General features: G+C 46.5%; 1 protein-coding gene across 4 annotated transcripts in view; it reads right to left on the bottom strand.

The window, feature by feature from the left end:
- Window positions 1-3,272: 3,272 nt before the first annotated feature.
- The window catches only part of SRPK2 (SRSF protein kinase 2), a 166,049-nt gene continuing 152,836 nt past the window's right edge, over window positions 3,273-16,485 (bottom strand). For all 4 annotated transcript variants that reach the window (XM_084897824.1, XM_084897825.1, XM_084897827.1 and 1 more), the window contains 5 exons: window positions 15,448-15,548; window positions 15,232-15,339; window positions 11,960-12,029; window positions 10,980-11,072; window positions 3,273-4,890 (listed from right to left, as the gene is read on the bottom strand). In XM_084897824.1, coding sequence (XP_084753950.1) covers window positions 4,706-4,890; window positions 10,980-11,072; window positions 11,960-12,029; window positions 15,232-15,339; window positions 15,448-15,548 — 557 coding nt within the window. In that variant the 3' untranslated portion in view covers window positions 3,273-4,705. The remainder of the gene's footprint in view (window positions 4,891-10,979; window positions 11,073-11,959; window positions 12,030-15,231; window positions 15,340-15,447; window positions 15,549-16,485) is intronic.

Genomic DNA, 16,485 nt, shown 5'->3' with positions numbered 1-16,485 from the left:
TTGTCCTGTACAACTTCTGAGATTGGGTCTGTTTAAGCAAGTGTTTTACAAAAGTTTTACTTATTTTTATATAGTTAATAAGGAGCCTTCCATTTTCCTTAGCAACTACTACCTCAAGTGGACTGCAGCAAGCATCAAGAAGCAGTGAGGGTTCCTGTAATGCTTCTGCTGGTCAGTGTTAAGGAGCAAGAGCGACAGGAAACTAGGTTATGTAAATGCTCTGTACACTATATCTGACCTCACACAGACTGAACCCATACCATTGCACAGATACTGTTATCCTATATAATAAAAGGCTAATATGCGAATCAACCAAACGTCGGAATGACCAGTCGCTATGACACTCACTGACCACCAGGGGGCAGACACTCAGTGCAAGAGCCGTCCCCTGGTGGTCAGTGCACTCCCACTGAGGGAGCACTGCTTAGCCAGAAGCCGGGCTCACGGCTGGCAAGCACCTCTACCCGCCTCCATGGCAGCACTAAGGATATCCAACTGACGGCTTAGGCAGGCTCCCCGAGGGGTCCCAGACTATGAAGGCGCAGGCCCGGGACTAAAGGACACACGCCCTCATAGTCTGGGACATGAGGGGACAAGCGCCCTCATTATCAAATCAAATAACTATATAAGATTCTGCGGTTAACACTTCCCCAGTGTGCGAATACCATTGCACAGATACTGTTATCCTATATAATAAAAGGCTAATATGCGAATCAACCAAATGTTGGAATGACCAGTAGCTATGATACTCACTGACCACCAGGGGGCAGACACTCAATGCAAGAGCTGTCCCCTGGTGGTCAGTGTGCTCCCACTAAGGGAGCGCTGCTTCCCCAGTGCACCAATGTCATGCACCAGGCCTCTAGTACACAATAATTTACAACTGTTTCACAATATTGTGTATTTGCCTAAACACACAGGAACATCTAACTTGTACATTTTAAAACAAGTCTAAAATGTCCTGTTGATTAATCAGAATTGTTTGAAAACCCTTAATTTAACATTTACTGTCTTGTTTTGGAATTTTAGAAAATAGGATTAAAAATTTTTTTGTATATACAAAATTTAAAGGAAAAAGACATTCTTAGTTCTCTCAAAGTGATCGTTTTACTGCAAAAATATAAAATGCTAGTTATTTTGGAAAAATAAAAAATGCTTATTCTTTTGTTCTCTACCTTTCAGGGCAGGGGTCCTCAAACTTTTTAAAGTGGGGGCCAGATCACGGTCCCTCAGAGAGCTGGAGGGCCGGACTATATGAACTACTAATTCCTACTGTAACACCTCGGCTGCGCTCACTGCCCAAAAAACCTGGCGGGCCGGATCAGACTCCTCTGCGGGCCGCATGTGGCCCGCGGGCCGTAGTTTGAAGACCCCTGTTTCCGGGAATTAATTAAGTACAACCAAAAGTAATAACACTATTTGTCAAGACTTCTTTCATCATCCAATTACTTGACATAATTTGGCACAGTTTACAAATTCTGTGCATTGAAGAAAAACATAAACAATAAAATGACTAAGATTTGGCAATACTGTAGAAGTCATGTTATACACTTTTAATTTCCATTTCCTTTTGAAAATAGCTAATGATAGTACATTAACACAGCTGCGTTTAGAGATCAATCCTAATCAGCTTCAAGCTTTAGAACTGGGTCAACTTTACCACCCTTGCCTTTATCGAACAAAATTCTACTTTGCCAAAAGAAACACTTGTCCAAGAAGAAATGGCTTCACATTATCCAACCCGACAGTTTTCAAACACTAGAACAAAGTTAACTAAGCATAGTGAAACATTTTCATCTCTTTAAAGGATTTTTAATTCCTCATGGATTGCCTAATAATGTATATAGAACCTTTTCTGTTAACCGCAGAATCTTATATAGTTATCTGATTTGATAATGAAGGATGCATACACTCTCAAAATAATTTACCAAAATTTCATTAAAGTTAAAAATATTAATGGAAGAAAAAGGTGGAATTTAGGAATTAATTTCAATTGTACAATAGATAAAAACTAAAGCTCTCTACCCCAGCAGTAAACAGTAGTTATGTTAACTAGATACAGATGATCCAGGAACAGGAAGAAGCAAATGAGTAAATCAGTTTTCACCTTTAAAAAATGTATGCTTTTTTGAAGCTCTTATATTGACCTTTTCTCTGCCTTTGGGAAGTTCTAATTTCCACACAGCCAGCTTCTGAATCTGCTATAATCCACTGCTTGTCATTTTTCCGTGAAGACTTTACATGGACTAGAGGAAAAGATAGAACATTCGACTAAAATCACTGGCTATAGTGTTTTGTGTTACCGGCAGTTCGTTAGCTTTATATGCATTATCATTAAGTCACTAAGAATCTGCTAAAATCACGCTATACCTAATTCAAACGTATATTCTTTATAGAGCAACTGTTTCATTTTTAAAAAATCTTAACTTGAAGATGTGTTTCCACTGATTTCAGAAAGAGGGGAAGGGAGGGAGAGAGAGAAATATCCATCTATTACTTCCTGACTGAGGGTCACACCCCCACCTAGGTATGTGCCCTGACTAAGAATCAAACCTGCAACCTTTTGGTGTACAGGACAATGCTCCAACCAACTGAGCCGCCAGGCCAGGGCAAGAATAATTGTTTTTTACATTGTAAACTAGGTGGACTATTTTATCATGAGGAACAGATCCTTCCAAAATTCATAAACTAGTTAAATTTTCTAACAGCCAAAACTGCATTAGATAAATTTCATTCAAGTGTGCTACAGCCCTGAAAAAAATATGGTTCCTATGGAAATGTTGGATAGCATCGCTGGTCTATAGCCACCATCTGTCATAGAACCTGTCTGATAACATATAGCCTCATTAGAAAAACATACAAGCACATTTCATAAATGAACAGGATGTTCCACCTCACAGTAATAAGTGATCTAATGCTCACTCCAAAGAGGATTATATGTATTGTTCCCACAGTGAACACTGTTGAAAAAAAAGAATTTTTAATACTCAAAGTATAAGTAATGTTTTTCATTAAACATAAATGAAAAGGGATCACTGAGACCCTAGGTATTAAATCCTTACTGCAGCATCTTCTCTAAATCCATATCCTGTACCCTTACAAAACAATGAATTACTTCCTTGTATAAAACCTTAATTCATGTTATAAAACTACATTTCCTACAATAGGAATGCTGATATTTACTTTAGTTTTGGGTACACTACACTAAAAGGATAGCAAATGTTTGTTCATTCTACAGATTCAAATATAGGCCAATGACCAAGGCGTTGTCTGGGGGGGAAAAAACCCAAAAACACTTTAATTTTTAAAACAACTGCAAGCACCTCAAACAACGGATTATTGTTACAACACTTGTTCTCTTTTCACAATCTAGTTATTGCAAAGGCATATGGATAAATGTTAATAGACAAAGTCAAGAAAAAGGAGGCACCTTAAATGTAAAATTTTAAAAAAAAAACTGGCATTCAATCCACTGACTTCTAAAAGAGGCTAAATAGACCTCATATATTACATCCTAAAATTATATTGCCTACTATGGTTTGTGTCCTGGATTCTATAATTTTAAGGAAATTATAAACAAAACTGTGTGCAACCTGCAAAGGGAAAATCATTTTCTCAACTTCAATGCACAAAAAGACAGTAAAACTAGTAAAACCTGTAGTCACACATAAAAAATGCCTACAGAATGAATGTGATCACTGTTACCTCTGAGTTGTTCGTATTCTGCCCATTACACTGCAAATTGCATATGCCATACCTTGGTTCTAGACACACACGAGCAAGATTTTCCAAAAATATATATTTTTCATTTCACACATTGAACATGTTTCTCTGTCCAGTTTATCTACGTAGACTTTCACTTACAGTGTTTGGAGGAGGCAACACCACATGGTACCAGGCCATCACATTTTAAAAGGGAAATTGCTGCTTTTTTCTTAAAAGTACTTTTAAAATATGCAAAAATAGAAAAAGGAATGCTAAACTATAAAACGTACTTTAGAATGGGAAGTATGTTTTTTCTCTCTTTAGGTGCCATATAGGGAATGACATAACCCAGAGCTACTCTGTTTAAAATCCACAGAAAAAGGAATGAAGTTTGTACAACTCCCTGGAGCTAAGTCCACTGCATGCAACTTAGGCTACAAAGCACTCAAGACCTGGTAACTTTTCTGAAACTGGAGTTCCCATCCTATGTTTAATGGAAATTAACATTTACAGGGTGCATTTACATACACTATAATACAGGAATGAGTCCCTTTGCCAGAAGATAAAATTGTACATTTCCTTGCTATTTCTTGGTTCCAACTTGATAATTTCTTAAGATTGTAAATTATATAGTATTCAGCTAAAATATTTCTTCATAAATAGTTACAAAACCTGCCAAAACACAAGGGGGAAAGTATTTTTCTTTCAAAAAAACAAAGTGACATTTGAATGTCACACAAAAAAGAATGCTTAGAGACGCGGTATTGTTTCCAGAAGAAAGTGGGTCAGTAAGCTACTAAGCTGAAGATAAAAGACTACCCTTCCTCAGGATCACAGTGCACAAAAGCAAAAGGTCAAACAACAGTACCTCAAAGCAAAATAAAGGTCTGAAGATGAAGCCAGCTCACTTGTAATCCTGTTAAAAGAATGAGAGTCACCGTTTAGGTCCAATGTACTGGAAAACATTTGCTAGCTCAGAATGCTGTATTTGTAGAATCTGCTAAGAATTCAGCCAAGGATGCCGAAGGCATTCGCCAGCTGAGGCTCGTTTTTCTGGAACCATTTCTAACATCGGAATCAGGAAATCTGTAAACTGTGCAGCATCTTCATGGGGCCACCCATACTTTTCCACCAGGACATCGAAGAGGCTCCAGGGCTTCAGCTTGGTGATGTGCCGCAGTTCTCCTGCGGGGGAAACGGACATGTCAGGAGAGCTCCCAGCGTGCACTTCCTACCGTTGGTCTAGGCGGGTTCTTCCTGTGAAGCAGACACCTACCTGCTTAACGCTATGCAACAACGAAGGGGCCAGCTTTTCTCCTCAAGAATGATCATTACATGTACCTGAGCGTGTCATCTACAAGCAAGCCTGGCCAATGTAAACAGGCATTAACTTAGCAGTGACCAGTTCGCTCACGTGGACTCTAGGTTTCTTTAAATGAGGAGGGCCTGGTGAGCGCGCCCAAGAGGTTTCCGTTTGCAAAACCGACGGAGGCACTCCCACTCCCATTTGCAACCTTGCTTAGAAAAAGCTTTAAGATCATACTATTTAAACTCCATGGGCCGCTATTTCGCACCCTTCCCTTTAGAACAGTGCTATCCGATGGGAGCGGTGCACTCCATCTGCACTCCAGTGGACAGCGCAGGCTGGCTGTGGCTTCAGAGCACTTGAAATGTGGTCGGTGTGGCTAAGGCATTCCAGCTTTAATGTGTTTAAATGTAAGTAGCTTGTGGCTAGTCTACGAGGCAGCACAGCTCTAGATGCCAACCTGTATCAAATACCATTCCTTTCTACACACTCGTCGTAAAATCTAAGACATCAGGGCATCCATTTACAAACCTTGAAGTTATTCTTCTCAAACTGTGCTGGCTGCGGTATAAACCCAGGCAGCCCGGTGGACATAACAGAATGACTAATAAGCTAGTAAATGGGCAGTAACTGTAAACACTTTTCCTGATAGGAGAAAAGGTGATCTTTAGGCCAAACTGCCCTAGGAAAACTTTCATGACGATTAACTCGTTTTCTCTACCTGTTAGAAATCTTCACACACAGCCACCCCTGCCCACAGAGAGGCCTCCACGGGCGCCCGTCCGAGCACACAGACCAGCTGCACTCCACCCCACACCCTCCCGGGCCCACCGCAAGCCAGAGTCCTGCGGGCACCCTATGGGCACACCTCATGCCAGGGCCCATTTCTCCCCTTTCAGTTTAACCAACACGGTGAATTTTATCATGATATGCATTAACAGACATCCAGTTTGTGCTTAGAAGGCTTTCTGTTTCACCCACTTATTCAACTCAATTTAGATATGCTCTTCCTCTTTCTTTAACCATAAAGAAAATAAAAGAACATCTCAAAAACTTATAAACACAGCCCTAACTGGTTTGGCTCAGAGGATGGAGCATCAGCCTGCGGACTGTTCAATCCCAGTTAAGGGCATGTACACCTTGGATGTGGGCACATCCCCAGTAGGGGGTGTGCAGGAGGCAGCTGATTGTTGTTTCTGACTCATCAATGTTTCTAATTCTCTATAACTCTCCTTTCCTGTATATAAAAAACAAAAACAAAAAAAAAAAACAGTATATTTTTAAAAATTATAAACACAGAAGTGACTGTAATCCCACCACAGGGATCTTTTCTTCGAGTCTATACTCTTTCTATGTACATTGTTATGAGCTGCTTTATCTACAGAGTTGTAATCATGATGTGCACAGAATTCTGAATAAAAACATTTAGCACAGCCGGCATGGCTCAGTAGCTGAGTGTCAACCTATGAACCAGGAGGTCACAGTTTGATTCCCTGTCGGGGCACCCGCAGGAGGTAGCCAATCAATGATTTGCTCTCATCACTGATGTTTCCCTCTCCCTCTCCCTTCCTCCTTCAATTCAATAAAAAAAAAATATATTTTAAAAACCTGTTCTTACAGCTTCTGGCTCTTTCGTGAGGACTGGGGACGGAGAAAAGCTTCCAGTCTGCAGGGCAGGTCTATTGATATGGGGAAGTGGACCTGCCACCCTCAGACAAAGTCTGAGCAATCATGAATGTTCATCTCCCTCAAACCAAAATTCCAGTTTTAGGGACCAGCCTAAGAAAATAAACCCTGGCACACACACCTCCCAAATATGCAAACTGCAAAAGTACATATACTTGCAATATTTCAAATTGTCAGTAATAGGAGAATAGTGTTTAAAGACAATAACTGTGGTATACCTACTTGATGAATATTATTTAATACTACTTAATAACATGGAATTATACGGTAAAATGTTGGTAGTAAAAGAATGAATGTGAAAACTATGTTTTACATGTTGATCACAAGAGTGATCTTCAAAATGCCCATAAAAATATAAAACACGCCGAAACCGGTTTGGCTCAGTGGATAGAGTGTGGGCCTGCGAACTAAAAGGTCGCAGGTTCGATTCCGGTCAAGGGCATGTAACCTGGTTGCAGGCACATCCCCAGTATTATTTTTTTTAATATATTAAAAAAAAAAAAAAAAGATATAAAACAGGTGCCCCTCCACACACACACAGCACTGTAATAAGATTTTTTTCTTATATTTTCCATAATGCAGCTCTATTGATTTTATAGTGAATGCTGATCATATCCAAGCAAGGGGAGAAAGCTCACACGTAACAGGCTAAGACAAGCTCTCTGGTAACGGGGCGGGGGACAGACTCCATTTACACTCATCTATTCTGACTTAGAAGAAACACTTTCCAGGTTTGGGAATGAATGAAACTACCCAGAGGCAGTGTCTGCCTGGAACAACCGAGACATGTAGTCCAAGGATCCCAGTTTTTACAGGAACAAAAACCCATCTCTTGAGAGGCATGAAAGTAAATACACTCTTTAGTGAAAATATGGATTATCCCAAAGATGACTTAAAGTCTGCGTAACAGTGATGAAAACAATTCAGTGCTTAAAGGCTGTGAAAGCTATTCAGACCTAACTAGTCATCACAAACTAATAAAATAATATTCCCAAACAGCCTAAAATATCTAACATGACCAGGTAAATCGCACATAAAAAACTGTATGTGCAAATATGCTGCCTATTACAGGAAAATATTCAGAATAGTCCTAAACACCAGTAGGCACTGAAGACAGAATAATATTGCAATATAACAGAATACCGAATTGCCTCTAAAAAGAATATGTGGATTATGTGGATAGGTGGGAAAAAATACATGATGCAAAAAACTACAATAACAAAAATATGAAATAAACTCGCCCATGCCCTATGATTACATGACACGCTCTTACATTTAACTCAATGATAAGAAATGCTGTCATTTAACTAGCTGACAAAGGTTAAAACAAACCCTCAGCTCCCAAACGTGGAGATCTACCCGTGGCAGAAATGATGAGTACAGGCTCATCGGAGGAGTCAGGCCCCCCTTTCCCTCCAGCCCTGCAAACAACACACAAGAAACAGCACCTGCACCGCCACCACTTACTGTAAAAATAAGATGTAAGTGGCTCCCACATAAGTTACAGCATTTTTGTTTGTTTGTTTTGCCTTGACAATTTTTTCTCTTAGGAAAATATACCAAGATACATTTTGCTGAAACAAATTTTGCCAGTAGGCACTTCATGACACTTCATGGTGATAGTCTTCATTTTTTAAGCCTTTCTCCCTTCCTATCATCAGCAGCTCTCACAATGTGTGTGCAAACAGGAGACCAGCAAGGCTACTTACTAGATGAGCGCCCTGCCCCGGCTGCCTCACCAGCCAGGCCATCACGCTGACAGGGAGGGCTCGTCCGGAGCGCAGGCTTTGGGACTGGGACTCTATCTGCCAGTCCCAGATTACCAGGCTCCTTTTCAGGGGGAAAAAGTGAAGTACTTCCATTATGTCTCTTAAATATTAAGTGATTTGTGAAGGGGAATATATTATTCTGTCCATAAAATTATAATATTCCAGAATTATGAGTTTTACACCACATATGGGGACTATGAAGACAAATCCTGGGGCAAGCATGAGTTTTTACACCAAGAACGCTAAATGCATTTCAACTCTGCAGGTCACCTTTAAACAGGCACCTCAAAAAGAACCGTATATGCAAGCCCTAAAGCACACGCCGACAAGGGAGAACTCTCCAGCTGTCTGTGCACAGGCAGGGAAGGGCAGACCAGGCAGCGCTCCTCAGCCTGCCCTCTGAAGGCAGCCCACACGGTGAGAGGGTCGGGCCCGCAGCACCGCTGGGCTGCTCCGCCAGGACACAGCCTGCGGCAGAGCTGACAGGCGGGCACCTCCCGGCAGCACCGCCCGGAGCACAGGGGGCCTCCGGCTGCTCAGAGGCCTGGGTGGGAGCCTGCAGGTGGGAAGGGGAACTTTCTCTCTCCCTCCTGTGGCCCAGACTCGAAGACCAGAGTCTCAGAACCAAAGTGAATACCGGATGTCTGATAAACGGTTTTCCCTGACAATTCTTGTTCCTGTGGTAAGCCTTAAAAAGGAAGTAAAAAAATAACAGCATCCAGTTTCACATATCACAGGTTGCCCACTGGGTGGTCCCAGAAAAGCTTGGCTGTGGTTAATGTGCTCCAGGAAGTGGAGCAGGTGAACATCTTCTCATGGTCAGTTCTCGGCTTTCCTGTATATTTAACAGGGAAATAAAACCTACAGGACAAAACAGGATGGTGAGCTGAACATCACCCAAGTGTATAATAAAGGATAACTACTCTAGCCTGGCCACTTTGGCTCAGCGGATAGAGCGTCAGCCTGCGAACTGAAGGGTCCCAGGTTCGATTCCAGTCAAGGACATGTACCTTGGTTGCAGGCTCGATCCCTGATCCCTGGCCCTGATCAGGGCACTTGTGGGAGGCAGCCAATCAGTGTGCCTCTCTCACATCAATGTTCCTCTCTCTGTCTCTCCCTTCCCTCCCACTCTCTCTCTAAAACACAGTGGGAAAATATCCTTGGGTGAGAATTAACAACAAAAAATAGGGGTAACTACTCTACAAGAATTCCTTTATCTCATAGGAAAATAAAATGTCAAACTGGTACAACAAGTCAGCTTAGGGCAGGGGACAGAGAGTATCTGGGATTTTCAGGAATTTCTGTAACTCCATGTTCTGGTCATACCAATTTTAAAGGTTCTAACAACAATAAAAAAATTAAGCTGAAAAATCATGAATTAAGAGGACTAACTATACTCACACAAAAGACTATAGCACTGGGAAGGGGCTCTTTAAAAATAATACCCTGGGTTTTTTTTTTAAATAGATCACTAATAAGGGGACTGACTATACCGGGCAAAGAAACAGCTGTTCAAGGCCATGCCAAGGAAGGATCAATAAGAACAATAATATTAAAGTAAAGTCACTTATAATATAATGTGAGGTCCTGCAATGGGAGAGAACAGGAGTGGATTTGCAGAAATTGAGCTCAATGGATGTCACAGGCCTGTACCCACTGCACAGACACCTCAGACAGGTCAGAGGACGGCAGTGGGGGTCACTAAGGCAAGGATCTGGGCCGCTGCTGCTCCAGCGCAGGGACACTCCAGCTCCACGCACAGCACAAAAACGGAAAGGTAAGCTTAGCTGGTTTCTAACTCCTCTTATAAATACTTCAGTACACAGATTGGTACTCAGAGCAGGAGAAGAGGTGTGCAGGAGACAAAAGATTTTAGGAAGGCTGTCTCTTACAAAATTCTTACTCCACAGGCTCAGATGGCTCACTCATGTTTATTTCTTGGGAGCTTTCTTCAGCAGAATACCCCAGCTGTGAAAGTCCAGGTTTTTCTCCAATGCCCAAATGCAAAAGCATAATTTCTCCTCTTGGGAGAGGATTATGCTGAAATTAGGGTTGCATAAGTACCGTTACCTTTTCTGGTGAAAAACTCCTTCGAGTATATCCCCAACATAGCGAATTTTCGGGGGATTTTCCCCCAGCAGTTCAATGATCAATGCTATGTGATCTGCATTGGGAAACATTACCAGCAAAACAGAAACACAGGACAGTTTAATCAGCACACAGCATGCAGACACAGCCACTGCCGCAGACAGAAACCGAGCACCTGGGCGGCCAAAGCTCCGGCTCCGCCGGGCGGCTGGGCGGCCCGGCCCAGGGCCCTCAGAGGAGCTGGCGCCCAGGTGGCGAGTACTGGGCCACGTGTAGTGTCCCCCTCAGCTTTTAAACCGGCACCGGATCCTGCCGGCTGCGTTCTAAATTTAGGAGAAATGCCCGTGTCACCATGAAGGCTGAAACCAGGAGCTGCCGTTCCGTTTCTGTCTGCATCGTGGCGCTTTGGAAAGAAGAGGTACTACCTCTGCGGTTGAAGAACTCCCGCGAGTACTTTCCGGACAGGGCGAAGTGCCTCGGGATGCCGCCCAGCAGCTCTATGATGTGGGCGATGTGGTCTGCAAAGGAGAGAAAAGAGGGCATGGGAACGGGCGGGCACAGGGAAGGAGGGCGTAAAAGAGGGAGAAAACTGAAATTAGTAAAAACTCAGAAATAGATTCAAATCAACAATGTTCGCAGCACACCCCTGCAGGGGCCTCAGGCCCTATCGGGAGCATTAACAGTGATGGATACAGCACATCCCAGGCCACCCCGCATCGCAAGCGACTCAACATAGAGATGGCCAGGTCACAGATGGGGTTCAAGACAAATCCCCTGGGTTTGCGCTCGGCTCCACACAGGAGAGGAAAACGAGCAGCGCATCAGTGGGCAAAAGGAACACAGAGGCCCGGGCTGTGTACAACTGTCCCCGCCCGGCCGCTGGGCCGGGGCCTGTGGGCAGCAGGGGGGAGGGCTCTCGGGGAGCTCTGCCCATTCCCTAACACTGAGCGGGCTTCAAGCTAAAAACAAAACAAAACAAAAACAAACAAACAAAAAAAAACCCAACATCTGAACTTGGTGTTCAAAAACCAATACACAGCTCTATTTCAGAACAAGATATAATACTCTCCAAAGAACAAGATGTAATACTCGCCGGGACCGGTTTAGCTCAATGGATAGAGCGTCGGCTTGGGGACTGAAGGGACCCGGGTTCGATTCCGGTCAAGGGCATGTACCTTGGTTGCGGGCATATCCCCAGTAGGGGGTGTGCAGGAGGCAACTGATCGATGACTCTCTCTCATCGATGTTTCTAGCTCTCTATCTCTCTCCCTTCCTCTCTGTACAAAATCAATAAAATATATAAAAAAAATAAAAATAAAAAAAATAAAAAGATGTAATACTCTCCAAAACTCCGGGACCCTTGGCAGGAGCCCCACCCTGAGGCATGGGCGGCAGCGATACTCACCCTCGTCTCTGGAATAGTCCTCTCCAGAATGCGGTTCAAACAAATAGTCTCCCGTCGCCAGCTCAAATGCCTAGAACACAACAGATGACAGACTAAGCACTGCAGAGACTGGCCCCAAGCTTTCCTCCGTGTAAAAGAGACCTACATTTTACAAGGATCTCAATCGGACCAAAAGCCTCTAAAAGGCCTCAACACCCCGTTTTTCTCCCTCCCAGAAACGGTGGAGCTCCGTAAGGAACCTCGCGTCTCCTTTGCTGGAGGACGGAGGGCCACGCACTGGCCGTACTCAGCGGACGCAGACAGACACGGCCTCGCACCCACACGTGGTGCGGAGGGCCGGCCAGGACACGTGCTCGGCCTCCAGTGGCAGGAGGGGGGCTTGGTCCAGGCCGAGGTCTCTGCCTCCAGAGCCTGCCCTCAACCAGCAGGCTAACCTGGGCCCTGGATGCTGACTCTCTCCTGAAGCAAAGACCTTCCTGTCCTAGTGACTAAGGGGGCTGTTTTCAACATCTCCTCGTCATGTCATTCATGTCTGGCTCAACCAAAGGAACGCCTAGCACTCAGAAGCCCTCTGCCCTGTGCCTGGGGCCGGGAGGAACCGAATCCCCATTCAGCCCTCCGCGGAGGGCAAGGAGAGCTGGCTGCCTGGGTGGCCGCCTGTCCCTCGCACACCTGTGTGGAGGAGGCCACCTGTTCCCATTTCCACCAGGTTCGCGCGCGTGCACACACACACACACACACACACACACACATACATACACACATACACACACACGCACACGCACAACCTCAGGACTAGGAGTTTAATAATGTGGTAATAATATATATAAAGACAGCAACTACTATTGCTCTGCTGAATGAAGTCCGAGCTGCCCCAGGGCTGCAGCCTGAGGACAGGGCCTCTCCTCTCCAGCCAGTAAACCACCAACCCCAGGTCAGGGCACAAAACCTCCCCTTTGGCCTCAGGTCCCAAGAGGAACGACTGGATTTCACACTGAATGGCCTTACCTGGGGAAGAGTAGGACACAAGCAGTTCAATACCGTACAAGCCCAGAGGGAACCGTAGAGCCCTCACAGGAAAGACCCGAGAGCCTGCAGACGGGAGCTCCGAGGCGAGTGCCGGCTGCACAGGCTCAGACTCGCCACGGAGGCCGAGTCTGTGCAGGGGCTCAGGAGCGCCATCCCCACTGCAGTCTCCGCAGGGCTGGTGCCGCTCCACTCCCGGAGGACCTGGGCTTCTCCTCCTCTGGAGCTTCCCTCGGCTTGGAATTATGGATGTGATACACTGTTATGTTTTTAAACTCTGATAACAGGGCAGGGATGTGGAAACGTTGCCTCATCTTTACCAGGTTCTCTGCTTAGAACAAAGGGAGCGCTCGGTCACGGCCTTCGGGGACAAGGGGTGGGAGTGGGGAGCGAAGACTGCCCCTCCCAGAAAAATCACCCTGCTGGCAAACATTTTCAAACCCTCCTGAGTGGTACCGAGGAAGTGTGCGTTAATTTATTGGAAAGGAAAGGAGGGGGCGGGAGAGCTGCTGGAGGAGGCGGTGGCTGAGGCCGAGGCCACTGTTTGCAGCAGTGGACAGACCGATTCTTCTCCAGTGGAGGGAAGACAGACACCCTGGCCTGGCCTGTACTCCCTGCTCCACCATTATTCAACCATATCTGTGATCTTGTCCTATTTTTCTGGTTATATCACCAACATTTAACATCCAAAATTAGAAACACAGGATATCAGAGTTGAAAAAGTTCTCAGTCTATTCAGGGCGACCCTGATGTGGCCCCTTCTGTGCTGCTGGGACAAGCGAGGCCTGATCTCACCCATCCTGAAAGATCTTCCCACGCAGCTCCCACAGTTCAGAGCCTCCCTCTCCCGTCCTGCCCCCCACAGCCCTCCCCGCCCCCGCCTGCCTTGCCCCCGCCCCCCCTCCCCCACCCCCACCTGCCCTCCCAGCCCTCCCTCTCCCGTCCCAGCCCCCACAGCCCGCCCCGCCCCCGCCCGCCCTCCGGAGCAACACAGAGCGGCTCATTCCTCCCTCCAGCAGGCTAGAGCTTCAGAGGAACCACCGCATTTCCACAGACTCTTCCATTCCCAGTCACCGCAATGCTTTGTTTTTGATACTTACTGAGAAACTCAATTTTCAGAATTATCTGGAATTATCCATCAGAGCCACGTGGGAACAGAAAGGCAAAGTTTCAGTTCTGTTTGCCTTATCTGTTGCCTCAGATCATGCTAACCTGAAACATCTACTTTTTTTCATATGGTTTTAGTGCTATTAATAATGCTTTTGCCGGAGCATCAAGGACAAATAATCCAACAAACTCAACTGTTACATTCACCTTTGAATAACAGTAAATTTAATTATTCAGCATTTTTTGGATGAGACAAGTGCCTAGCTTTGCACACATGTCCTTGCATTTCAACATCAGAGGAGAATGGGGGAGAGGGGTGGATGAAATAAGGAAAGCATGAACTGCCACTCTACTCAACACACACACTCCGTTTCCAACACAGGACTCCAGCACAGCCATGAGGAGGAAGCTGCTGACCAGACAGGGGAGAGGGCCAAAAAAGAGAACTGAAACCGGCTTATGGATGGCGCACGTTCATCAATTCACGTGTGAGGAACGAGAAAGGGGGCCTGGAGGAGCCTGGGGAGAGCTAGGCACCACTCAACTCCTGGCGCACCAAAGCAGCCGTGGAAAAGGACGGACCGAGGTGGAAGAGAGACTCCGGAGGCCCAAGGAGAGCACCACCGTGTCCTCCAGGGAGGCCCGGTCCCAGGAGCCTGTCTCCGAGCAACTGGACAGCCCCGGACAAGAAGCCAGGGCATCTCTAGATCTGACTTTATAGAAAAAAAGGGACAAAACACTGGTAGAGGGGTGATCTTCCTCTCTAGTAAGGCCTGCCAGGGGCCTCCACACGCAGACAATCATCCGCTGGGCCACAGTGTGAGTGAAGCATGAAGCCGCAGGCAAACTGCAGGCTCTCAGCCGCCGGAGGAATTAGCTAAGTCACTGGCACCACAGCGGAGGGTCTGATTCTCAGGGTGGCTGCCCAGGGTCTTGAGAGGACACACCTCTCTCCCAAGCCCAGACCAAGCCCAGCACATGCCCGAGAAGAGTTCTTCCAATTCTGAGGACACGTAAGGCAGCAACCCGCCTTCCCCCGCCCCCAGTGGACAGCCTTCCGCGGACGGCAGCACCGTGGGACCTTGGCCGTGACGGGCCCCGGGATAAGCCTCCACGGAGGCAGTGGCCGCCGCCCTTACCATGCACGCCGTGCTCCAGATGTCCGCGGGAGTGCTGTACCCCGCGCCGATCAGCACCTCGATGGACCGGTACTGCCGCGTCTGGATGTCCTCCGTGAAGTGTTTGTGCTGAGAGGGAACACACCGCATTACCAGGAGGGCACATTAAAAAGGAAAACAGCATCTTCTACAGTCACGACCATGACCAGAATGTTTGACAAAGAAAATTCCACTTACCACCCAACAAGCATTTCCCAGGTCAGCAATTTTAACTCTAATCTTATCGGCGTTCCGGGGGTCCAGGGGGTTCACCAGTAAGTCGGCCGCCCGGGTTTTGGCTGGCATGAGCAAACAGCGGACAGTTAGTGCGGGGGGCGGGGGAGGAGGGCTGGCAGGCGTGCACACACGCCTGCTGGGAACAGAGCCTCTTTTTCCAGAAAAGTGACGGGATGGTCACTTAGGCCCGGAACCCTGTAAGCTGAATTCAACAGAATTTAACATCTGTGGTCTCTATCTCTGGAAAATATTTCACAAAAAGGAACAAACTAGGCTGCCGAGACCCCATGGGCACTGCCCGCCCTTTCTCCTTTGCCTGGATTCCCTCGCCTCTCGGACCAGCCTGCGCAGCTGCCTCCTGCCCATCCCCGGCCGCTCGCCTGTGAGGGCACAGCCCCCGGCCCATCGCTGCAGACACAGCACAGAGCGCCCCCTGATGGCGCCGTGTCCTTGTACCTGCACCCCCTCGCTCCCTCTGCTCGGGGTGGTAGCTGATGCCAACAAACAGATTAAAGGCCAGGACGCATCAGCCTGGTTAGCATTGGACAAGGAATATTCCAGAAGAGAGATTTCCTGAGAAGACCTGGTTTGTAAGGCAAACCTCTGAGGTCCTTCACGATAGTCTGGCCCAATAATCAGCCCCCCTCAGCCCCAGGGGGACCCTGAGAGAACCTCAACGGTCGGCACAAGGCCCGCTCCTCAGGGCTCCGGGGACAGGAGAGCATCTCACACACGTCCGCACATGCCTGCGCCACGCGGTTAACATGGGGCCACCAACCACGAAAGCAACCTGGCACCCGAGGCCCCGACAGCAAACCTCAACTCCTACAAGCTCAGGCTTCTGGAAAGGATGAGGCACAGCCATGGCTTTCGCTTTGGAATTCTGAAGTGGTTTTTACAGACTAAACAGAACATTAAGCACCCTTTGCTCAGGCAAAGCTGGGCACTGCCAGCTTTGGACTAAACTTCCTGGGGTGCATCTGTGCCAGGAAGCCATGG

The sequence above is a fragment of the Pipistrellus hanaki genome (genome assembly GCF_964339955.1).
Source record: "Pipistrellus hanaki genome assembly, chromosome: 10".
Lineage (NCBI taxonomy): Eukaryota > Metazoa > Chordata > Mammalia > Chiroptera > Vespertilionidae > Pipistrellus > Pipistrellus hanaki.
The sequence above is the reverse complement of the archived record's forward strand: the minus strand, read 5'-3'. Positions and strand labels throughout refer to the sequence as shown.